This window comes from Rhinoraja longicauda, chromosome 26, assembly GCF_053455715.1.
Source record: "Rhinoraja longicauda isolate Sanriku21f chromosome 26, sRhiLon1.1, whole genome shotgun sequence".
NCBI lineage: Eukaryota > Metazoa > Chordata > Chondrichthyes > Rajiformes > Arhynchobatidae > Rhinoraja > Rhinoraja longicauda.
Genome location: NC_135978.1, coordinates 6,282,462 through 6,309,073, shown reverse-complemented (window position 1 = coordinate 6,309,073; position 26,612 = coordinate 6,282,462). Strand labels below are relative to the sequence as shown.

Below are 26,612 nucleotides of genomic sequence, written 5' to 3'. Positions count from 1 at the left end.
GCTGGAATTTAGAAGACTGAGGGGGGATCTTATAGAAACATATAAAATTCTTAAGGGGTTGGAGAGGCTAGATGCGGGAAGATTGTTCCCGATGTTGGGGAAGTCCAGAACCAGGGGTCACAGCTTAAGGATAAGGGGGAAGTCTTTTGGAACCGAGATGAGAAAACATTTCTTCACACAGAGAGTGGTGAGTCTGTGGAATTCTCTGCCACAGAAGGTAGTTGAGGCCAGTTCATTGGCTATATTTAAGAGGGAGTTAGATGTGGCCCTTGTGGCTAAAGAGATCAGGGGGTATGGAGAGAAGGCAGGTACAGGTTACTGAGCTGGATGATCAGCCATGATCATATTGACAATAGACAATAGGTGCAGGAGTAGGCCATTCAGCCCTTCGAGCCAGCACCGCCATTCAATGCGATCATGGCTGATCACTCTCAATCAGTACCCCGTTCCTGCCTTCTCCCCATACCCCCTCACTCCGCTATCCTTAAGAGCTCTATCCAGATCTCTCTTGAAAGCATCCAACGAACTGGCCTCCACTGCCTTCTGAGGCAGAGAATTCCACACCTTCACCACTCTCTGACTGAAAAAGTTCTTCCTCATCTCCATTCTAAATGGCCTACCCCTTATTCTTAAACTGTGGCCCCTTGTTCTGGACTCCCCCAACATTGGGAACATGTTTCCTGCCTCTAATGTGTCCAATCCCCTAATTATCTTATATGTTTCAATAAGATCCCCCCTCATCCTTCTAAATTCCAGTGTATACAAGCCCAATCGCTCCAGCCTTTCAACATACGACAGTCCCGCCATTCCGGGAATTAACCTAGTGAACCTACGCTGCACGCCCTCCATAGCAAGAACATTGAATGGCGGTGCAGGCTCGAAGGGCCGAATGGCCTATTCCTGCACCTATTTTCTATGTTTCTATGTTTCTATGAAACCCACGTGGTCACAGAGAGAACGTGCAAACTCCACACAGACATCACCAGAGGTCAGGATCGAACCCGAGTCTCTGGTGCCGAAAGGCAGTGGTTCTACCAGCTGTGCCACTTCATGCCAAATGGGACAAAATGCCCATGGCATCAGTGGGCGGTGTCATACCCAGGTGTTAACGTTGGGTTGTCAGGTCACCAACACCTGGGAATTTGGGAGATGGATCCCAGCAACAGGCGAGTACCTCTAGAAGAGATTTCCAGCTAAAGGAATAAGCACAATGGAGTCCTACATCGCAACTACCTTTGGGCTCCTCTGCAATCATGTACTTGGCACTGGACTGCTGAGTCAAACACTTTATTCCACACTCTATCAGGGGAAGAGTTTGCTTGAAGGACAGTCGCAAAAAATTCAAAGATGTTCTCAAAATCTAAAAGATGGTGCAGCGGTAGAGTTGCTGCCTTACAGCGCCAGAGACCCGGGTTTGATCCTGACTACAGGTGCTGTACTGCACGGAGTTTGTACGTTCTCCCCGAGACCTGCGTGGGTTTTCTCCGAGATCGTCTGTTTCCTCCCACACTCCAAAGACGTACAGGTCTGTAGGTTAAACGGCTTGGGATAAATGTAAAATTGGCCCTAGTGTGTGTGGGGTAGCGTTAGTGTGTGGGGATCGCTGGTCGGCGCGGACTCGGTGGACCGAAGGGCCCGTATCCGCGCTGTATCTCTAAACTAAACTAAAAGTGCAGCATCTCCACGGACTCTGGTCACTGTTCACTTGATCACCGAGAGTGGAAAAGGAACATTTTGGATAGCTTGGAATATGTTCAGTCCATTCTTCAGAAACCCAAATGCAAATGGCAGACGGAATGCACCAGTTCACAAACTACCCACTCGGCCCATCCTGTCCCGCGCCTAGGGACATCAGAGTCACAACACTGGCCTCAACAATCATCTCAGATCCTACAGAACTGGAGTGGAAGCAAGTCGTTCCAGATCCCGAGGAACTGCCAAAGAAAAAGATGCCGGCACAAGAAAAGTGGAAATATCTCCTTTTCTCACTCCTTGTAATATCATATCATCATATATATACAGCCGGAAACAGGCCTTTTCGGCCCACCAAGTCCGTGCCGCCCAGCGATCCCCGCACATTAACACTATCCTACACCCACTAGGGACAATTTCTTACATTTACCCAGCCAATTAACCTACATACCTGTACGTCTTTGGAGTGTGGGAGGAAACCGAAGATCTCGGAGAAAACCCACGCAGGTCACGGGGAGAACGTACAAACTCCTTACAGTACAGCACCCGTAGTCAGGGTCGAACCTGAGTCTCCGGCGCTGCATTCGCTGTAAAGCAGCAACTCTACCGCTGCGCTACCGTGCCGCCCATGCTGACCGCCATCATAGAAACACAGAAAATAGGTGCAGGAGTAGGCCATTCGGCCCTTCGAGCCTGCACTGCCATTCAATATGATCATCCAACTCAGTATCCTGTACCTGCCTTCTCTCCATACCCCCTGATCCCTTTAGCCACAAGGGCCACATCTAACTCCCTCTTAAATATAGCCAACGAACTGGCCTCAACTACCTTCTGTGGCAGAGTATTTCCACAGATTCACCACTCTCTGTGTGAAAAAAAACTTTCTCATCTCGGTCCTAAAAGACTTCCCCCTTATCCTTAAACTGTGACCCCTTGTTCTGGACTTCCCCATCATCGGGAACAATCTTCCTGCATCTAGCCTGTCCAACCCCTTAAGAATTTTGTAAGTTTCTATAAGATCCCCCCTCAATCTTCTAAATTCCAGCGAGTACAAGCCGAGTCTATCCAGTCTTTTTTCATATGAAAGTCTTGCCATCCCAGGAACCAATCTGGTGAACCTTCTCTGTACTCCCTCTATGGCAAGAATGTCTTTCCTCAGCTTAGATCATGGACACGCAGCAAACCTTTCCCCACTCTTCCCCACTCAGGCCCCATTGAAGATCAACATGTGTATATTAAATATGTTTCTTCCAACTGGAGGCCCGTCCTTACCATTGATATTTAAAACAGCAATTGAACATTTCAGTCTAAACCTTTAATCATCTTCCCCAATACGTTCCTATTGTTTAATTTATTAGTTTAGAGATGCTGCGCGGAAACAGGCCCTTCGGCCCACCGAGTCCGAAGCACTGACCAGCTATCCCCGCACATTAACACTATCCGACACGCACTAGGGACAATTTACAATGATACCAAGCCAATCAGCTTACAAACCTGTACTTCTTTGGAGTGCGGGGGGAAACCGGAGCTCCTGGAGAAAACCCGAGCAGGTCACGGGGAGAGCGTACAAACTTTGTACAGACAAGCGCCCATAGTCAGGATCAAACTCGGGTCTCTGGCGCTGCAAGGCAGCAATTCTACCGCTGCGCCACCGTGCCGCCCTAACGCATTGTTAAATTCTGTTTGATAATGCTCTGGCAAAACACCTTTGGAAAGTTTTGCTGCCATAAAAGTGCAAAATAAATGCAAATTGTTATCAATGTCTGGCAATTAGTACTACAAATGCATTTTAAACATAAAGTGAGACTGAGTGACTAGTCCAAATCATTTGATTATTTAATCTCAATAAAGGAAATACTGTTAACGTGGCCCATGAAGGCGGATGTGCCGTTTATTAGTGGGAATGTCTCTGCAATTCAATTGCCTGTTGAATTTATTTTCTCCCACTGTTTTTAATTGCAAAGTGGAGATTTTAATGCATGATTGCTTAAACTGTGTCTATGAAATTCCTTTGTTCTATGTCTTTTAATGAAGGTACTGAGGCATTTATTCTGAATACATTAACGCCCACAATTTAAATTTGCAGATCAAGAATTTTCACTTGGACATAGATTACCTCTCTCTATGTTAATATTTGCTGCCTTTCAAGGCTTATGAGATTTGGTTAAAATGTGAATTAATTAACTTTTAGCCACTTCAAAGCAATAGCCAATTTATTTAGAACTGTAAGCAACAGTGCTTTAAATTTTCAGAGTGAAATCCATGAATTAATTTTATTACTAAATACTGTACATATGACTGACATATGTTTTAGGAATCCACCCTGACAGATATAAATAATGACATAAACTGCAACTTTAAAATGACTAAACCGCAATTATTTTTAACACTAAAACTTTGTAAACATCGTAATACTAACATGGGCAAACAATCAAAGCACCCATCACACCAAGTCTGAAGAAGGGTCTCGACCCAAAACGTCACCTATTCCTTTTCTCCAGATGCTGCCTGACCCGCTGAGTTACTGCAGCTTTTTGAATCTATCGTTACAATAAACCAGCAATCTGATATATTAATTCTTCTGTGCTTCTATTAATGCAGGCATTTGAATGTCATGTTAATTTGGCTTTGGTGAAAATTGTAACTTGTCCCTAGTGTGTAGGATAGTGCTTGCGTACGGGGAATGCTGGTTGCAGAGGACTTGATGGGTTGAAGGGCCTGTTTCAGCACGGTATCTCTAAACTAAACTAAACCAAACCAAGTAGGGAATATTCCATTCTTAAATGTTCCAAGCTGAGATCGGCTGCAAGACAAAAACCTTGGCACCCACTGAAATGAGAAATCCATAGCTGATGTATTCACCTCCAAGCCTCCCAGATTTAGAATGCACTAGACCAAGTGGGCCCATTGCTCGTAGAGGGGGGCAGGGAAGGGGAGAGGGTGTCGTCACTGAGTGAGTCCTGGACTCAAAGCCTCTCCTGTATTGGTGTAGCACCCTCAACACCCCCCCTCCTCCCCCTACTGACCCATTCCATCCCCCCTACCCCACCCCCATAGCCCTGCCTCCATCCCCATTCCCTCCATCCCCATTCCCTCCACCCCCATTCCCTCCACCCCCATTCCCTCCACCCCCATTCCCTCCACCCCCATTCCCTCCACCCCCATTCCCCCCTCCCCCTCTCCTGATCCCCACCTCCCTCCCCCACCCCCACTCTCTCCTGCCCCCCACTGTCCCCCCCACCCCCAGTTTCCCCTCCCCCACTGCCCCCTCCCCCCACTCTCTCTCTTCTCCCCCCTCTCCCCACTATCTCCCTCCTCCCCCCCCCACCCACTACCCCCACCCTCCCTTCCACCCAGTCGGCCGCCACGCCCACTCCCCTCCATGGAGCCGTTGGCTGCGAAAGGCACTTAGCAGTGCCCGTGCGTTCAAGGCTGACTGCCGATGCGCGAGTCTCTGCCGGGGCAGGGCCGGGTGAGAGGCGCGAGGCCCGAGGGGACGACTGAGCACGGGCGGGCGGCGGCCATCTTGTTTTGGCGAGTGAGGAGCAAATGAAGTGGAACGTGGAGCATTGTGACGTTATACGCTGAGGAGTTTCAGGAAATGGGTTAGAAAGTGAATTTTTAAACTTTAAAATGGCTGTAGCTTTAAAAATGTAGCTTCAATTTGAATGAGACTTGTTACATAATATGCCCGGGATAATGGTGAGTAAGGTGGTGCAAAAATTGTGGCACTACGGTGTACCGTTTTGGCTGTGCGAAGCACCAAAGTTATGGTGTGCATAAACACGCATACACACGGACAGAGTGTTTCAGTAATATATATAGATAGTAGCATAGGATTGAAGGATTTGTCGTGTTTAATCTGTTACCAGCTAACTACAAATGTGTAAACAAATGTTGACAATCTGTTCAGAAAAGTCATTAATCAAACCGAGTGTACTATGGCCAAAGCTAACTCTCATATTTCGATGCTCCTTGAATCCTGTTGGCATTTCAAATATGTGCACATGTTACATACATTATTGTTTTAACAAGGGAACACCAGGAGAGGTTGTGCATTCTGCATTTGGAAGCTTCTGTACAAGCACCCATTTGAAGTTCTGCCCTTTGTACAAGAGTGGCCGAGGATTCCAAGCCAGAACAAATTTATTTATTTTATTTATTTATTTTTAAATCGAAAGAATCGCAAAAACCGAAATTTAAAATAAAAATTAAATGACATTTATTCTGCCAATAAATAGATCACAGAGACATACAGCACAGAAACACGCCCTTCAGCCGACCATGTCCATGCTAACCTTTTCGTCCACATTAACCCCGTTTACTCTCATTAGTGCCATATCCATCTATATCTTGTCAATTTAAGTGTGTCTAAATGCCTCTCAAACACAGCATTTGGTGATGCATAAAAATATATTCAGAGGTTACAAGGCAATTGGGAGTCAGAGTCATAGAGTGATACAGTGCCGAAACAAACCCTTCGGCCCAACTTGACCACACCGGCCAACACGGTGGCGCAGCTGTAGAGTTGCTGCCTTACAGCGAATGCAGCGCCGGTGACTCAGGTTCGATCCTGACTACGGGCGCCGTCTGTACGGAGTTTGTACGTTCTCCCCGTGATCTGCGTGGGTTTTCTCCGAGATCTTCGGTTTCCTCCCACACTCCAAAGACGTACAGGTTTGTAGGTTAATTGGCTGGGCAAATGTAAAAATTGTCCCTAGTGGGTGTAGGATAGTGTTAATGTGCGGGGATCGCTGGGCGGCACAGACCCGGCGGGCCGAAGGGCTCGTTTCTGTGCTGTATCTCTAAATCTAAAATCTAAACATGTCCCAAAGTTTTTAATTTTCACTCTGAATATTTAAAGATAAATTCTGAAAAGCTGCATTGGGGGGTTAGTTATGATAGTTTTTCCACTGCCTACTTTACCAATGCTGCTGGGAACCAAGGAAGAGGCCTGGGAGGACCGCCGTGGGGGGGGGGGGGGGGGAAGAAGGTGGAGAGGGGGCAGGGCAAAAGAGGACCTGCCGCGGGATCCTTTGTAACTTTGTCGGCGCCCTTTATGTGGCGACTCTTTGCATACCTGCGGGAAGGAACTGCAGATGCTGGTTTAAACCGAAGATTTAATTAAAAAGCTGGAGTAACTCAGCGGGGCAGGCAGCATCTCTGGAGAGAAGGAATGGGCTACGTTTCGGGTCGAGACCCTTCTGCAGACTGAAGGGTTTGGATGATGAGTGATTCAAACAAGTCCCAAACCTGGTAGAGCAGAGTACCTGGAGGATTATGGGAGATATGCAGTGGTTCCTCATCCCATGAATGTAAAGCTTCACGTCAGTGTTTAACGCCTCTCAGTGCTGTTGCTAATCCCTCTCTGTGTGTTATTCTCCAATCCAACTGGTTCCCTCTACATTGGCTCAACGTTCAATGGCCAATAGTCTCTTTTTTTGTCACGTATACCAGGCAACAGTGAAATACATCTTTGGCATACAGATCAGCAAAACTGTCCCCGCACAGAAGCACAATCACCGTGCAGTAGACAATAGGTGCAGGAGGAGGCCATTCGGCCCTTCGAGCCAGCACCGCCATTCAATGTGATCATGGCTGATCATTCTCAATCAGTACCCCGTTCCTGCCTTCTCTCCATACCCCCTGACTCCGCTATCCTTAAGAGCTCTATCTAGCTCTCTCTTGAATGCATTCAGAGAATTGGCCTCCACTGCCTTCTGAGGCAGAGAATTCCACAGATTCACAACTCTCCGACTGAAAAAGTTTTTCCTCATCTCAGTTCTAAATGGCCTACCCCTTATTCTTAAACTGTGGCTCCTTGTTCTGGACTCCCCCAACATGTTTCCTGCCTCTAACGTGTCCAACCCCTTAATAATCTTATACGTTTCGATAAGATCTCCTCTCATCCTTCTAAATCCCAGTGTATACAAGCCTAGTCGCTCCAGTCTTTCAACATATGACAGTCCCGCCATTCCGGGAATTAACCTAGAAAACCTACGCTGCACGCCCTCAATAGCAAGAATAGTCAGTAAGGAACAGCCCACTGAGTCCATAATGCAAGAGGCACCATTTTACAGTCCCAGCTGCAGATGGCTACAAAAGCGCTTGGCAGCCGTCACCTCCATTTTGGTCGTCCCTCTCCACGCCCGGCTCTCTTCAGCCCTCGTTCCCGGGGTAGGGGTGCCTCCCCCAGCCGACCTCAAGACCATGTTACCCTCCATTAACACCAACTCTCCAAATAATGGAGATCCCGCACTTAACGCCTCTTCCCCGTCACTTCCTTCTCCTCGTTAATGTTCTATTTTAAACCCTTCCAGGTAATAGGCATACCAACCATTTGAGGATTATCCTGATGTTGGTCACTAAGAAGTCATAAGTTCCAGGAGCAGAATTAGGCCATTCGGCCCATCAAGTCTAGTCTGCCATTCAATCATGCCTGATCTATCTCTCCCTCCTGACCCCATTCTCCTGTCTTCTCCCAATAACCCTCGACACTCGTACTAATCAAGAATCTATCTATCTCCGCCTTGAAGTCATGAAGTCATACAATAAATTAACAGGCCCTTCAGCCCAACCTGTCCATGCCAAACAAGAATTCCCATCTAAGCTGACACCATTGTCCGCATTTGGCCGATATCCCTCTCAACCTTTCCTATCCATGTACCTGTCCGAGCTTCACTGGCAGCTTATTCCATACAAGCAAGTACCACAGTGACACAGCTGTAGAGCTGCTGCCTCACAGCACCAAAGACCCGGGATAAGAATTATGCGCAGGTAGATAAGACATGGTCTTGGTATGATGATCGGCATGGACATTGTGGGCCAGAGGGCTTGTTCTTGTGTAGGAAGGAACTGCAGATGCTGGTTTAAACCGAAGATAGACACGAAAAATTGGAGTAACTCAGCGGGTCAGACAGCACCTGTGGAAAAAAGGAATAGGTGACGTTTCGGCTCGAGATTCTTCTTCAGGGTCTGAAGAAGGGTCTCGACCCGAAACATCACCCATTCCTTCTCTCCAGAGATGCTGCCTGACCCGCTGAGTTACTCCAGAATTTTGTGTCTGTCTTCGGCCTGTTCCTGTGTTGTACTGTTCCGCGCTCCATGTTAAGAAAGAGCACCGAGGTATTTTGGTCATTCTTCATGTGGGGGGTGGGGGGGGGATGTGCAGAGAGTGTCGGCAGGCAATCGCAAGGTGGCCAAGACTATACTTTACCAGACATCCCATGCCACGTCTAGACATCAAATCCAATCTACAAATGGCATGTGGCTGCACAAGATCATGTTACCATGGTCTCGGGCGATCCTCAGCTCCCCCCCTCCCCTTGTTTAGCAGTCACTACACGTAATTGCATCAGCAGAACAAGCAGATTGTTTTTTTCAGGTAAGGCACACCACAGAATGCCTTTCCACAGTGTTAGTGTTGTTCGCAGTGAACAGCACTGACTCACAGCAAACAGAGAGGATCCTCTGATGTATGAATACACCTTGAAAAAGAAACGAGTGGGACAGGATCCTGGGAAGGAATCACAGCATAACGATCTTCTGGGAAGGAATCACAGCATAACGATCTTCCCTCTGCTCGATGCAGAGGGAAGATCGTGCGAGAATAGTATTGAAAAGAAAGAAAGAAAGAAATAAATGGACTGGCAAACGGCTATGATGTTTCCATTTTGCAGCCCGCATTTACTTGCAGGATATATAGGACATAATGTTCAATTTTAGTGATTTATTGCACATACTATAACAACCCAATTATCCACAATAAGTAAATAAATATCACACTTATTTTACGCCTGTTATTCCTGTTCCATTGACAGCCACTACATCATGATATTAATATCGGAGAAACAACATCAACACAAGTGAAGCGAAAATGATAAATAATCATGATTTTCTTCTTCAACAACGTAGCAGCAGATTTTATTATCAGATATTTCACCTGTAGCTCAGAACTTCCTCCATGAGCCTCTTTTGCATCCATCACACTCAAAGCATGTTATGTTTAACCTAAAACAAACGTGTTTGTTTGTTTTTAAAAAGAAGAAAAAAAAAAGAGAGAATTTCCAACATGCACTCTACAGTTTACTGAGTATTAAAAAAATAACTGCAGATGCTGGTACAAATCGAAGGTATTTATTCACAAAATGCTGGAGTAACTCAGCGGGTCAGGCAGCATCTCGGGAGAGAAGGAATGGGTGACGTTTCGGGTCGAGACCCTTCTTCAGTCTGACCTGCTGAGTTACTCCAGCATTTTGTGAATAAATACCTACAGCTTACTGATGTCATAATTGTTCTAAAATATTTCCAAACAGCTTCAATTACCTGGACTACCGGAGGATTTTGATCTAATTCCCCACAGGGTAAAGATCAGCGTTATCCTTAAAAGCACAGGCCAGGGTCATAGCTGCATTGTGCTCCTGAATTTGATTCCCGTAACCTAATAAGCATCAAGTGGGTAAGACCTTGAAGTGAATGAATACACAAGTAGTGAGTGACAACATCTTGTTCAGACCACAAGGGGGAATCGCCAGACTTTATCTGCTAAGGAGCCTCAGGTCCTTTGGAATGCAGGGGGCACTCCTAAGGACCTTCTACAACACGGTGGTTGCATCGGCCATTTTCTATGGAGTGGTCTGCTGGAGCAGCAGCATCTCAGCGGCGGAGGGGAAGAGACTCGACAAGCTGGTCAGGAAGGCCAGCTCTGTCCTGGGTTGCCCCCTCGCCTCAGTACAGGCGGTGGGAGAGAGGAGGATGATGGCAAAGTTAACATCGCTGCTGGACAACGACTCCCACCCCATGCAGGGCGCTGTCACTGCACTGAGTAGCTCCTTCAGTGACAGACTCCTTCACCCCAAGTGCGTGAAGGAGAGATATAGGAGGTCCTTCCTTCCCGCTGCTGTGAGACTGCACAACCAGCACTGCTCCCAGCAGACGAGTCAACAGTAGCAGCTAAGGAATACAATTTATCCTTGTCTTTACTTTTATTTATAATGAATGATCTCTTGCTATCCACTTTGCTGCTGTAACACTGTAAATTTCCCCAGTGTGGGACGAATAAAGGGATATATTATTATTATTATTATTATCAAGTAGCAGCAGAGGTACAAACAACAACATTTCACGATGAGACGTCTGTGTGCGGCACGGTGGCACAGCGGTAGAGCTACTGCCTCACAGCGCCAAGGACCCGGGTTCAATCCCGACTATGGGTGCTGTCTGTACGGAGTTTGGACGTTCTCCCGGTGACCCGCCTGTGTTTTCTCTAAGATCTTCGGTTTCCTCCCACACTCCAAAGACGTACAGGTTTGTAGGTTAATTGGCTTGGCACGAAATGTAAATTGTCCCTCGTGTGCGTAGGCTAGTGTCAATGTGTGGGGGGGTCGCTGGTCGGAATGGCCTGTTTCCGCGCTGTGTCTCTAAAGTAAAGCGTAGAGTGTGGTGCCCAGGAGCAGATGTTGACCACAATTAATGATAACATCACACAGTGCACATGTAAAAGACAGATGCATTTAAAATTTATATCATGGTAATATTACCCTTTACTAAATGAAGGGAAAAGGAAGCACGCTGTCAAAAAAAATCTCTCGACCTTGCAGAACGTTTGCCCCTGGTGCCACACAGTGAACAATGCTGCTGCAAATTTTATAACGACTACATGGCTAATGATGTGCCCCGAAAAGAAATCCTTCGCATGAAACCCGATTGCCTAATTAATCAATAATAATCACACACACTTCGATACGTAATATGTCACTTGTGCGTAAGTTTATCCATGCTTCAAGCACACAGAAGCCTGTGGAGGCCAAGTCATTTAGCCCTCATGGGGCTGGCTTTAGCCTACATTAGGCTGGGCTAAATCATTGGAATGGGATTTGAACCCATAACCTCCTGGCTCACAAGCAGGAGTTCTACCGAATGAGCTATAGGTGCCAATGAGGGTCTTGACCTTTGGTTTTAAGGCAGATGTAGATAGATTCTTGATTAGTACGGGTGTCAGGGGTTATGGGGAGAAGGCAGGAGAATGGGGTTAGGAGGGAGAGATAGATCAGCCATGATTGAATGGCGGAGTGGACTTGATGGGCCGACTGGCCCAATTCTGCTCCTATCACTAAGGAAGCACCCGATACATCAATGCTCCACGTGGTTGTAGAGTAACTGGCAGATAGCGCACCCCCACAAACAGCAAGGCCACCAGGTTTGGATAATCTGGTTTTAGTGACCTGGACTGAGGAATAAATAGTGGATCGGACACTAGTGGTAATTCCCTTGCTTTAATTCAAAATAATATCGAAGGATCTATCAAGGCTGCGTGAGACGTGCCATGGTTTTACCAATCGTTCTGAAAGGCAGGTCCCTTCAAGAGTGCAGCAAACCCTCAGCACAGTGAAGATAAATACAAAGTGCTGGAGTAATTCAGCGGGACAGGCAGCATCTCTGGAGAGAAGGAATGGGTGACGTTTTGGGTTGAGACCTTTCCTCAGACTGGCAGTCTGACGAAGGGTCTCGACCCGAAACGTCACCCATTCCTTCTCTCCAGAGATGCTGCCTGTCCCGCTGAATTACTCCAGCATTTTGTGCCTATGCTCGGTGTGAACCAGCATCTGCAGTTCCTTCCTACACATTTCCTCAGCACAGCCGATGATTTAGCCCACATGCGGCTGGCTTTAGCCCACATTAGGCTGGGCTAAATCATTGGAATGGGATTTGAACCCATAACCTCCTGGCTCAGAAGCAGGAGTTCTACCGAATGAGCTATAGGTGCCAATGAGGGTCGTGTTATCTTGACCTGTGGTTTTAAAGGTATCTGCAGAAGCTCGAGGTAGTGCCCATTATAAAAGGGATCAACAATAGAATGGCCAAGGGAAGGAAATGCCAATGAAAACATACACAAGCTGAAGTTGAAGCAAAACAGAGGAAAATGAAAGCTTGGAAATAGGCCCTTCGGCCCATTGAATCCACGCTGGCCATCAATCACCCATTCACGCTAGTTCTATGTTATCCCACTTTCTCATCCACTCCTTACGCATATAGAGCAATTTTTATCGAGGTCAATTAACCTACAAACCCACACGTCTTTGAGATATGGGAGGGAGGAAACCGGAGCACTTGAAGGAAACCCAATCAGTCAGTCACAGGGATAATGGGGCGGCACGGTGGCGCACGGTAGAGTTGCTGCCTTACAGCGAATGCAGCGCCGGAGACTCAGGTTCGATCCTGACTAAGGTCGCCATCTGTATGGAGTTTGTACGTTCTCCCCGTAACCTGCGTGGGTTTTCTCCGAGATCTTCGGTTTCCTTCCACACTCCAAAGACGTACAGGTATGTAGGTTAATTGGCTGGGCAAATGTTTTTTTTTTTTTTAATTGTCCCTAGTGTGTGTAGGATAGTGTTAATGTGCGAAGATCGCTGGGCGGTGCGGACTCGGTGGGCCGAAGGGCCTGTTTCCGCGCTAAATCTAAGTCTAAAATCTAAATCTAAACTCCACACAGACAGCACCCCAGGTCAGGACTGAACCTCGGTCTTTGCCGCTGGTATAGAATTGGAAGGGAAGGAGGTAGATGCAGGAAAGGACAAATAATAATCAGGCTAAAGTGACGTAGGAATGTGTAAAGAAGAAACAAAAGAACCTTGGCAATTCTAGATCATTTTCCCTAAATGTCATCCTGTCCTGTGGCAGGTTCTGGGAACAATGATGGTAGCCTTGACTTTCTTTGCCATTGTTCCCTTGAGCTGTTGACTCACTGAGCTGGGTATTCATTGCCTGCTTTTTAAGGGAAGCCGCCTCTTTCCTGGTATTCACTCATTCTATGAACACCCACCTCACCAACTGCATCAGAGAATCTATCAATTCTGCATGAGGTCATGCCAATCGTCTCAGAAAATCATCTTTTTTTCTCCCCAATGATCTTTTGAATACATCCACCTCCAAACCCAAGAGCTTGAATCTACCATTGAGTTGCAGCAGTCCTTCTCAATACCCACCATTCAACAAGATGCACTGCCTTCAGTCCTATTGCCTAGATGTACTGCCTTCAGTTAGTGCCATCAGCTTCTGATCCCTGTTAAAGTAGCCCAACTAACTAGCTGTCTAGCCATTCACAGACTCAATTAATGGTCTGTTTTTGTGCATCCCGTTATAATGGATTTACCAGTTTAGTTTAGTTTAGAGATACAGCACAAAAACAGGCCCTTCGGCCCGCCAAGGCCGCGCCGACCAACGGTCCCCACACATTAACGCTATTCTACACACACCATGAACAATTCATCATTTTTACCAAAGCCGATTAGGCTACAAACCTGTACGTCTTTGGAATGTGCGAAACCAGAGCATCTGGGGAAAACCCACGCGGGTCACGGGGAGAACGTACAAACTGCGTACAGACAGCAACCGTAGTCAGCATCGAACCCGGGTCACTGGCGCTGTAAGGCAGCAACTCTACCGCTGCGCCACCGTGCTGCCCTTAAAGCTGGAACAAATATTTGCTAGATATTCCATGATAGACTTAAGCTTTATGTTCTTCAGAAATGCAGTTAATCACATACCTGCAAACCTGACGAGAATAACATACTAGGTAGACACACAATGCTGGAGTAACTCAGCAGGTCATGCAGCATCTCGGGAGAGCAGGAATGGGTGACGTTTTTTTTGCTACACAGAATAACAGACTATTTGGGTTTGCTTCTTCCAGGTTACAGATACTTTCAAATTAATGTTCCCTTTGTCAACTGAAAACACTCATCACTAGTGGTGGTATCAACTTGCTATAAATGATGTCTGGAAACAATGGCAACTTTTGCATCTTACAACAATTTGTGCATCTTACAAAAACATACTCAGCCAGTTACACGGATAGGAAATGTTCAGACGGATATGGGTCAATAGACAATAGACAATAGGTGCAGGAGTAGGCCATTCAGCCCTTCGAGCCAGCACCGCCATTCAATGCGATCATGGCTGATCACTCTCAATCAGCACCCAGTTCCTGCCTTCTCCCCATACCCCCTCACTCCGCTATCCTTAAGAGCTCTATCCAGCTCTCTCTTGAAAGCATCCAACGAACTGGCCTCCACTGCCTTCTGAGACAGAGAATTCCACACCTTCACCACTCTCTGACTGAAAATGTTCTTCCTCATCTCCGTTCTAAATGGCCTACCCCTTATTCTTAAACTGTGGCCCCTTGTTCTGGACTCCCCCAACATTGGGAACATGTTTCCTGCCTCTAATGTGTCCAATCCCCTAATTATCTTATATGTTTCAATAAGATCCCCCCTCATCCTTCTAAATTCCAGTGTATACAAGCCTAATTGCTCCAGCCTTTCAACATACGACAGTCCCGCCATTCCGGGAATTAACCTAGTGAACCTACGCTGCACGCCCTCAATAGCAAACGGTCAAACAAAGGCAACGGGACTAGCTTAGCTGGAGCATCTGGTTGGCATGGGCGAGTCGGGCCAGCAGACCTGTTTCTGTGTTGTATGACTGACTATTTCCAGAAAAACTCCAGAATGAATGGGAGAGTCTAGAACCAAAGGGCCCCGCCTCAGAATAAAACGACGCACATTTGGAATGGAATTCATTGCCACAGACGACTGCGGAGGCCAAGTCGTGGGGAGAAGGCAAGGAAATGTGGTTGAGGGGGAAAAATTAGATCCCCCTGACATTAGTCTGAAGAAGGGTCTCGACCCGAAAAGTCACCCATTCCTTCTCTCCAGAGATGCTGCCTGTTCCGCTGAGTTACTCCAGCATTTTGTGTCCACCTTCGATTTAAACCAGCATCTGCAGTTCTTTCCTACACGATAGGTCAGCCATGGTTGAATGGCAGAGTGGACTCGATGGACTGAATGGCCGAATTCTGTTCCTATGACTTATGGTCTCCAAGTCACATCAACTAATCAGGATGAATCAATATCCAAAGAACCAACAAACTCAGTTTTAAAATCTTTTGCATTTTTGTCTTCATTGTATAAGGTACATACAAAATGCACGTGCAGACACACACTCATACAGAACCACCACTTTGGACCTCCAACGCAACAACAAAGCCCATTTCCACCCTCGGAAATACTACCTAACTTTACAATGCTGGAAAATGTTTGCACAGGTTTTTTTATTCCATCTTTCCCACAACACTCCAGTGGGTGGCACGGTGGCGCAGTGGTAGAGTTGCTGCCTCACAGCGCCAGAGACCCGGGTTAGATCCTCACTCCGCGTGCTGTCTGTACAGAGTTTGGACATTCTCGCCGTGACCACGTGGGTTTTCTCCGGGTGCTCCGGTTTCCTCCCACGTTTCAAAGACGTGTAACTTTTTAGTTTAAGCTTTAGTCTGACCTTTCTGTCATGGGCCTCCTCCAGTGCCATAGTGAGGCCCACTGGAAATTGGAGGAACAGCACCTCATATTTCGCCTGGGTAGCTTGCAGCCCAGCAGTATGAACATTGACTTCTCCAACTTTAGATAGTTCCTCTGTCCCTCTCTTCCCCTCCCCCTTCCCAGTTCTCCCTCCATCTTCCTGTCTCCACCTATATCCTTCCTTTATCCCACCCCCCCCCGACATCAGTCTGAAGAAGGGTCCCGACCCGAAACGTCACCCATTCCTTCTCTCCTGAGATGCTGCCTGACCTGCTGACTTACTCCAGCATTTTGTGAATAAATACCTTCAACTTTGTAGTTTAATTGGCTTCAGTAAAAATTGTAAATTGTCCCTAGTGAGTGGGATACTGCTAGTGTTCCGGGTGATTGCTGGTCAGCGAGGACTCGGTGGGCCGAAGGGCCTGTTTCCGCACTGTATCGCTAACGTCTAAAGACTCCGTTCTAAAATCTGCTGCATGGAAATTGGACCCATTTGATCCCGTTTCCTTACCTACAGGTCAACATAAAAAAACTTTTCCCCTCTTTTGAAGTTCCTGGGAGAAAATATCACCAGCAATTTGTCCTGGACCAGCCATATCAAAGCAGCAGCCGAGAAAGCATACCAACGCCTCTAATTCCTTAGAAGGCTTAGGAAGTTTGCCATGTCCCCAACAACTCTCACCAATGTCTACAGATGTGCCTTAGGAAGCATTTTATCAGGATGCATCACAGCCTGGTTTGGGAACAACACCATCGAAGACAGCAGGAAATTGTGGACGCAGCCCAGACCGTCACACAAACCAATCTCCCTTCCATTGACTCCATCTACACGTCATGCTGCCTCAGCAAGGCCAGCAGCATAATTAAGAACGAGTCTCACTCTGCTCACTCCCTCTTTCTCCCTCTCCCATCACACAAGAGGTACAGAAGTGTGAAAAAGCTTACCTTCGGATTCAGAGACAGTTTCTTCCCAGCTGTTATCAGGCAATCGAACCATCCTACCACAACCAGGGAGCCGTCCTGAACTACTATACTATCTGCCTCATTGAAGATTATTGGACTATCTTTAATTGGACTTTACCTTGCACTAAACATCATTCCCTTTATCATGCTTCTGTACGCTGTAGACAAAAAGACACAAAGTGTTGAAGTAACTCAGCAGGTGACTGAATCATTCTACCAGAAACAGAGAGCAGAACCTACTGTCTACCTCATTGGTGACCCTTGGACTCTCCTTGACCGGACTTTGCTGGCTTTACCTTGGCCTAAAGGTTATTCCCTCATCATGTATCTATACACTGTAAATGGATTGATTGCAATCGTGTATTGTCTGTCTGCTGACTGGTTAGCACACAATAGCTTCGCACTGTCCCTCGGTACACGTGACAATAAACTAAACTGAACAGGTCAGGCAACATCTCTGGAGAACATGGATAGGTAATAGAAACATAGAAAATAGGTGCAGGAGTAGGCCATTTGGCCCTTTGAGCCTGCATCGCCATTCAATATGATCATGGCTGATCATCCAACTCAGTATCCCGTACCTGCCTTCTCTCCATACCCCCTGATCCCTTTAACCACAAGGGCCACATCTAACTCCCTCTTAAATATAGCCAATGAACTGTCCTCAACCACCTTCTGTGGCAGAGAATTCCACAGATTTACCACTCTCTGTGTGAAAAAAAAGTTCTCATCTCAGTCCTAAAAGACTTCCCCCTTATCCTTAAACTGTGACCCCTTGTTCTGGACTTCCCCAACATCGGGAACAATCTTCCTGCATCTAGCCTGTCCAACCCCTTAAGGATTTTGTAAGTTTCTATAAGATCCCCCCTCAATCTTCTAAATTCCAGCGAGTACAAGCCGAGTCTATCCAGTCTTTCTTCATATGAATGTTTCGGGTCAAGACTTCTTCAGACTCTTGGTCGGGAGCTGAGCCTGGAATCCAGGTGCGTTGACGGCCCGGCCTGCTGGCTGCCGGGGGGGGGGGGGGGGGGGGGGGGAGAGAGGCGAGGATCGGCGTGGTCGATGGTCGCGGCCCGCAGGTAAGGGTCGGTGGGCACGGCAGGCTCGGCCTGCAAGAGGCCGAACAAGTTGTGTGGGCCGGTGGTGGCGGCAGGAATCAGCCCAAGCTGGGGGTGGTGTGGGTAGCTGACGCTGTACGAGACATACGGGGAGGGGAGGGGGGGGTTGGGGGCAGTGCAAGCCAGGGGTGGCCTGGGCAGTCTTGTTAAGTCTGTCCTCTATAGCCGAAAGCCGTTATAAAAAGGTCCGTTAAAACGAGGGTTTACTGTACTGTATTATAACTGCTATAAAGCCAGCACTAACTAGCTTAACACATCACCCCTGCCGATCCAAACGGTTTTGAATTGCTTTTAAATACAATACATAAAAGATGCTAAGACAGCCCGAACTATTCAATGTAATTCCTCAAATACTGTATATTTAGAAGGATGAGGGAGGCCCTCGTTGAAACATACAAAATATTGAAAGGCTTGGATAGAGTGGATGTGGAGAGGATGTTTCCACTAGTGGGAGAGTCTAGGACGAAAGGTCATAGACTCTGAATCAAAGGGCGTTCTTTTAGGAAGGAGATGAGGAGAAATTTCAGAGGGTGGTGAATCTGTGGAATTCTTTGTCACAGAAGGCTGTGGAGGCCAAGTCAGTGGATATTTTTAAGGCAGAGATAGATAGATTTTTGATTTGTACAAGTGTCAGAAGTTGTGGGGAGAAGGCAGGTGAATGGGGTTAGGAGGGAGAGATAGATCGGCCATGATTGAATGGCAGAGTAGACTTGATGGGCCGAATGGCCTAATTCTACTCCTATCACTTATGACTTATGACTTATGACTTATGAAGTCCTTAATTTAACAAGATTTTTGACTAGTTTGGAAACTGTTAAAAAGAAGTTTATTTTCCTTTAAAAATTGGTACGTGTTAAATTCTCACAATGCATCCAGTCAAAGCACAGGGGCTTGCTCTGTGGTATGTGATTATAAAGTTTGAATTCACAGTTAGATAATAATGCAACTTCATAATATTTACTGTGCCTGCTTAGTTGCTGGAAAAGTACTTTAAATTGATTGATTATTCATCTTCAATTTAATTGTCCATAAATGTGCAATGTTAGCCTGATAGCTAACGATATGCCCTTTATCCTGTGTAAGAAAATAACTGCAGATGCCGGTACAAATCGAAGGTATTTATTTCAGACTGAAGAAGGGTCTTGACCCGAAACGTCACCCATTCCTTCTCTCCTGAGATGCTGCCTGACCTGCTGAGTTACTCCAGCATTTTGTGAAATAAATACCTGCCCTTTATTCTGTATCTATACACTGGACAGCTTGTTTGTGATCACGTATAGTCTTTTTGCCTACTGGATAGCATGCACCACAAAAGCTTTTCACTGTACCTCGCTCGGCACATGTGACAATAATAAATTAAACTAAAACCAATGCACAAAGACGACACCTTAAGTTCTTTAGCAAACATCCATGTGATGACTTTCACACGTCTTGGAACTGCAAACACACTCAGCTCAGAGGGGTTAAATTCATGTATGTACCTGGCTGTCAGAATCTGTCTCTCTCCACAGCCTTGCACTACTTCCTCAAAAGAGGATGGACACAAAGTGCTGGAGCAACTCAGCGGGTCCGGCAGCATCTCTGGAGAAAAAGGATGGCTGCCGTTTCAGGGTAGGGACTCTTTAGACCCGCTGAAGAAGGGTCCCCGACTCGAAATGTCACCCATTCTTTATCTCCAGAGATGCTGCCCGACCCGCTGAGTTACTCCAGCACTTTGTGTCTATCCTCGGTATAAACCAGCACCTGCAGTTCCTTTCCACGCATCTCCTCAAAGGAGGTATAGGTGCGATGGTGGCAACAGTCCCCAAACAATCTTTCCTTCACACTGTTTTTCACAGCTCTTGTTGGAGTCAGGTAAACATGCAGTTTTATTAACTCCAGAACGACACTATTAAACAGGCCAGGCAGTGAGGAATGTTTTCCTAGAGTCATAGAGTTATAGAGTTAGAGCACAGAAAGAGGCCCTTTGGCCAAACCTGTCCCTGCCGATTAAAATGTCCATCGAAGCTAAATCCATTTACATGCATTAGAACTTCTCATTCCTTGGTATTGACCAGGTTTCTGCATTTAGAAATTCCTTGTCATCTCACCTCTCTCTCTCCCTCCCTCTGTGGTCATTTAAAAATCAAACCCCAATCTATATTTCTCTTTCCATTATCCACTCAGCACTTAAAAAGCCTCCAATATTATTTTTCTACTCCACTGAAAATGCTAGTCCCATCGCATTTCTTCCCATAATTATAACTTCACATCTCTTGCCTGACTCCGGCGGCATACTTGGCTTCAATAAAACTGAGCTGATCCTCACAGAAAGGTACCCAAAAAGCCCATAATTCACAAATAATAAAATACTTTATCATTTCTCACGAAACAAAGGCCCGTGGAAACGAATCGGGTTTGGACAGGCAACAAGGTGGTGCAGCAGGCAGAGGTAAACCCAGGTTTGATCCTAACCTCGGGTGCTGTCTGTGTGGAGTTTGCACGTTCCCCCTGTGACTCCGTGGGCGTCGTCCGGGTGCTCCAGTTTCCTCCCACATCCCAAAGACGTGTGGATTTGAAGGTTTACTGGCCTCAGCAAAGTTCCCCCTAATGTGCAGGGAGTGGATGAGAAAATGGGACAACATAGAACTAGTGCGACCAGGTGACTGATGGTCAGCATGGACTCGGTGGGCCGAAGGGCCTGTTTCCATGCTGTATCTCTAAACTAAACAACTAAATATCCTGGAAATCATCAGGATCACTCGCTTCCAATTTCTGCTACATATCTAATATCATCCCTATCTCAAAGGTATTTATTCACAAAATGCTGGAGTAACTCAGCAGGTCAGGCAGCATCTCGGGAGAGAAGGAATGGGTGACGTTTCAGGTCGAGACCCTTCTTCAGACTGAAGAAGGGTCTCGACCCGAAACGTCACCCATTCTTTCTCTCCCGAGATGCTGCCCGACCTGCTGAGTTACTCCAGCACTTTGTGAATAAATACCTTCGATTTGTACGAGCATCTGCAGTTATTTTCTTATACATCATCCCTATCTCAGCCCTACGACAGCCTTTGCTGCATTGAAAATTCCTTAAGCTGTTATTTTGTTTTCTGCTTCCAAATTTCCACATGAGAAAATATCCAGCGTTTGAGCCCATTTCTTCTTTCACATGAAGAAGAGGTCCTACTCCATCATCGTTGCTCTTCCCGACATTGGAAGCGGTCTATTCTTCAGGATGAAAATCCATATTTATGTGCAGAAAATCTCTTTTGATCTTTAGATTTTAGATTTAGATTTAGAGATACAGCGCGGAAACAGGCCCTTCGGCCCACCGAGTCCACACCGCCCAGCGATCCCCGCACATTAACACTATCCTACACACACTAGGGACAATTTTTACATTTTACCCAGTCAATTAACCTACATACCTGTACGTCTTTGGAGTGTGGGAGGAAACCGAAGATCTCGGCGAAAACCCATGCAGGTCACGGGGAGAACGTACAAACTCCGTACAGACGGCGCCCGTAGTCGGGATCGAACCCGAGTCTCAGGCGCTGCATTCGCTGTAAGGCAGCAACTCTACCGCTGCGCCACCGTGCCGCCCACAACCACCCAGCACCTCCTCAGCAGTCTTGCTCCCCCGATCCACTGCAAATTCCTTCCAGCCCAAAAATGTTTTGTGCCTCATTTACACCGTTGGAATCTTCCCATTCTGATATTCTCTTTTAGTGCATAGAATATATGGAGCACAGGCTGTTCTGCCCATAATTACTGTGCAGAGCACGATGACAAGACCAACTCTTACCTGCCTCCACATATTGCATGTCCCTCCATTCCCTGCACCTCCATACGTATATCCAAACGTCACTTAAATCCCTGGCAATCATATCTGTCTCAACCACTATCCCTGGCAATGCATTCCAAGCACTCTGCTTTAGACTTTAGAGATCCAGCGCAGAAACAGGCCCTTCAGCCCACAACAACGAGCGATCGCCCCCTTATGCTAACCTACACACACTAGGGAGAATCTTACAACTTATCAAAGCCAATGAACCTACAAACCTGTGCGTCTTTGGAGTGTGGGAGGAAACCAGGGCACCCAGAGAAAACCCACGCAGGTCACAGGCTGAACGTACAAACTCCGTATAGACAGCACCCGTTGTCAGGATCGAACCCGGGTCTCTGGCGCTGTAAGGCAGCGACTCTACCATTGCCCCGCATGCATGGAGGCATGGACTGTAACCATCCCACCCTATCCCGGGATGATTTCACAAAACCCTGCACTTTGTAACCTTTCCTCTCACCTTCAGAAGACTGCTCAAAAATCATTCATAAGGTCATAAGGAATAGGAGTAGAATTAGGCCATTTGGCCCATCAAGTCTACGCCGCCTTTCAATCATGGCTGATCTATCTCTCCCTCCCAACCCCATTCTCCTGCCTTCTCCCCATAACCCCTGACACCCGTACTAATCAAGAATCTATCTATCCCTCCCTCTACTCTTTTGCAAGTTCACTTATCAGGAATCTATGTACCACTAACCTAAAAATATTCAAAGACTTCCACCACTGCCGTTTGAAAAAGAATTCTAAAGACCCATGAATCATTGAGAGAGAAAAACACTGATTCACTGTACTTTAAATAGACAATAGACAATAGGTGCAGGAGGAGGCCATTCGGCCCTTCGAGCCAGCACCGCCATTCAATGTGATCATGGCTGATCATTCTCAATCAGTACCCCGTTCCTGCATTCTCCCCATACCCCCTGACTCCACTATTCTTAAGAGCTCTATCCAGCTCTCTCTTGAATGCATTCAGAGAAATGGCCTCCACTGCCTTCGGAGGCAGAGAATTCCACAAGCTGAGCTGACCCTTGATTTATAAACACTGACACTATTACCGAGGAAGCCAAAGAACACCCAAAGTTCATTTTAGACTTTAGATACACCTCGTGGAAACAGGCCCTTAGCTTTGAACCTCAGCGTTTCTGAATCTTCTCCTCTCACTGTTTGATGCGCCATTATTTCTGTTGCTGTGCAATGCTCCACAATTATTTATTTATTGCACTGAAGGTGCTGCAGAATTGCAAACTATCATTCAACCAGAATCAGTGGTGACTCACTGAAACTGAGGCCAGGTATAAATCACATGTACTTCCAGGAAAATGGAAGTGGAAACTTGGACCATTCTCAGCATGTAATTCCACTCGGTCACAAAGCAGGGAATTCAAGACTGAAACAGCTGTAACGGATAGTGCAGTTGTAGCAACCAGCCAATTGTGGGACAGTTAATTACTCAGGAATAATCTAAAAGACTCTTGAATATCTGTCTCTGTAGTCTGGTCAGTTTTGTAGACATCCTTCTTCAGAACCTGCTCACAGACTTGGAACACCAACCAAATCAATGAACACCATGATCATGTATTAAATGAAAACTGGCTGCCAAAGGCAGCCTCCTATACCCAAAGTTGGCCATGCAGATTAATCTAGTGAGAGGAATAATGAATGGTACATTCAAAATTAATATTCAAAATAGCAACACCCGATCTAAAATCACGTGTCGTTGCATTTGGGTGTGGCAATCTTCAAGAGTACATTTTCATATCACCTTTCACATGTCAATACCGGGAATACGATTAATTATTTTAAACATCGCAACGAGATGCTAACTTTTAAAGAATATACTTATATTTTCATCCTGCTACATTTAATGTTTACCTGGTTTTTTTTTTTTAAATGCTGTGGCAACGCAGAATTCAAATCTACAAAACATCACCTCGACGAGCATTTACAATTTGGCGCACACTTTCATCTGCCACATTTTTTTGAAATCCTTAGTAATAAGCAACCTATTAAAAAATAGACTGGCTTTGCTAAGACTGGGATGTAAACAAAGACTACTCCCCTTTAGTAACGATGCTCATAGTGTATTCAAAACAGGTGTATACCCCGCAGCTTGGCATTTGGTCAGATGAGCTTTTTATGCTGTTTGTGTGATTTCAGGTCAAGTAGCTACATGTAAATTTAAAAGCCTGTCAATTAATGGCACCGGTATTCAAAACAAAATAACGCTGCATCCAATTCCCTTAAATGATGCTGCTTTAGAAGGTGGTCTGAAGAAGGGTCTCGACCTGAAATGTCACCCATTCCTTCTCTCCTGAGATGCTGCCTGACCTGCTGAGTTACTCCAGCATTTTGTGATACCTTCGATTTGTACCAGCATCTGCAGTTATTTTCTTATACTGCTTTAAAATCACCTCTTTGGGATTCCCCCCCCCCCACCCCACCCCCACCCCCCCACCCCACCCCACCACCGAGTGCTGGAGATTGAAGCCCTAATTATTCGTCAAACTCTGAAGCAGGCAATCTCGAGTGAAAATCAGATCACTTGGAAACATTCACACTTAGGGGCAGGTAGATTAAAATGGAACTCACTTTCCAGTTTTATCTCAAATGTTAAACATTTCCCTGCTGATTTACTGAAACAAGTTGAATTTTTTTTTTTGCCACGACAGATTTCTACCCTGCCTCATTAAGGGGGACTTGTGGAAGGAATGGTTAGTGGCAGATGGCTTCTTTATCAAGTTATCATTAGTGAAGTTTCGCGTTAACACTTTGCAGTATTCCATCCTCTGAGTGAAATTTCTGACGTCGCTTTAAATGCCCCCAGAGTTATTATAAAAGATTTTTGTTTAGACAAAAAAAAGACAGTTTTGGAATTTACTGAAACGTGCTAAATATAATCAGGAGAGACACAAAAAAAGCTGGAGTAACTCAGCGGGACAGGCAGCATCTCTGGAGAGAAGGAATGGATGGACAATAGGTGCAGGAGGAGTCCATTCGGCCCTTCGAGGCAGCACCACCATTCAATGTGATCATGGCTGATCATTCTCAATCAGTACCCCGTTCCTGCCTTCTCCGCTATCCTTAAAGAGCTCTATCTAGCTCTCTCTTGAATACATTCAGAGAATTGGCCTCCACTGCCTTCTGAGGCAGAGAATTCCACAGATTCACAACTCTCTGACTGAAAAAGTTTTTCCTCATCTCTGTTCTAAATGGCCTACCCTTTATTCTTAAACTGTGTGGCCCCCTGGTTCTGGGACTCCCCCAACATTGGGAACATGTTTCCTGCCTCTAACGTGTCCAGCCCCTTAATAATCTGACATGTTTCGATAAGATCCCATCTCATCCTTCTAAATTCCAGTGTGTATACAAGCCTACAGTGTATGACCCTTCTGGTCAGGTGCAGGTTCACATCTTAAGCACAAAACAAAAGCAAAAACCGCATTTACAGCAACAGCATGCCACCACAAACACAAGTAGTTGGGAGAAGTGAGAGACTTACTGGAGTCATCGGATTCGTAGCCGTCGATGTCAATGTCCTCCTCTGCTTTGGCAGGTCCAGGTCCAGGTCCAGGTGCAGCCGAGGCGGCTCCCAGTAACCTGTCCACACCGTCCTCCTCCTTCCTCGCCTCTGACTGTGTGACTGCGGAATGCATAGAGTTGTTGCGGCTCACGGCCGAGGGAAGACCACGAGGAAAACGGGGGAAGTAGTCGGAGATTTGTTTGATGGGTTTGATGGGACCCGGGCACACGTCGATGGCCATATGCTCCTGAATGCTTATGGTCATTTTCTCTCCTTTTCGGACTGTCATGCATGCGACCCTTTTTAAACACAGCAGGCAGCCAGCAGAAGGAAGGAAGGAAGGAAGGGAGGAAGAAATAAATAAAGAGAAAGAGGGGGGAAAAAAAAGCCACCCTGGATGCTGAAGTGGGCAGAGAGTGGCGAGTGCAAGGTGCTCCCTCTGTTACACAGCACAGCCGAGTCTCCAGCGCTGGGCTAGGATGCTGATGTACATTGAGTTGTAGAAACACTGTGCACGCTGTCTCAGTGCCTGGGCGCTCCTTATCTTTCTAATACTGCTGCTCAGCCTATGAATGCATGCGTGCGTGTGTCTCTCTCTCTGTGAGATTGATTGGGAGAGGTGGAGACAGTGATGTCAGTGGCTAGCAACCAAGCAGTAAACAGGAAGCACTGGAATGAAGACAAAAAAAAAAAATCACCCTGTGCAAAAGGGTTAAAGATTTAGTGTCTGCCCGGGGCATAAACCAAGCAAAATGTGAAATGCATCGCCTAAATTTTTTTTTTTAAAAGACAAGACACACAAACCCCCGTTCTGCTAAATGCCAGCCTGATGGTGAAGACTTGACCCGACTACAGATTATTGGCTCAATTAAACCGAGGCACACGGTTCTGTTCATCAGGTTTAAACTCGCGGTAGTTCCCAATCAGTCGATGTGAGGCAACGTTAGAAGAACAAGAGGCACCAGAACAAAATAAACCAGGAGCAACGTATCGTGAAAGGGATACTTTGATTTTGTGAACAGAAGACAGATCAAATATGTAAGCAAGCACTGGGGACACATTCCTCAAGCAATTTCAGTTCTTATTCTTCTCTAGACAATTTCAAATCGTGGACGTCAATCCTCAATTCAGAGGCTGAGCATACG

The 26,612-nt window shown here is 46.4% G+C and overlaps 1 protein-coding gene across 1 annotated transcript in view; it reads right to left on the bottom strand.

Annotated features, from left to right (window-relative positions):
• The window catches only part of LOC144606538 (double C2-like domain-containing protein beta), a 231,945-nt gene extending 205,963 nt beyond the window's left edge, over window positions 1-25,982 (bottom strand). Inside the window, exon 1 of the mRNA XM_078422791.1 lies at window positions 25,447-25,982. Within this exon, the coding sequence (XP_078278917.1) occupies window positions 25,447-25,756 (310 nt within the window). The 5' untranslated portion in view covers window positions 25,757-25,982. The remainder of the gene's footprint in view (window positions 1-25,446) is intronic.
• Between the last annotated feature and the right edge of the window lie 630 nt (window positions 25,983-26,612).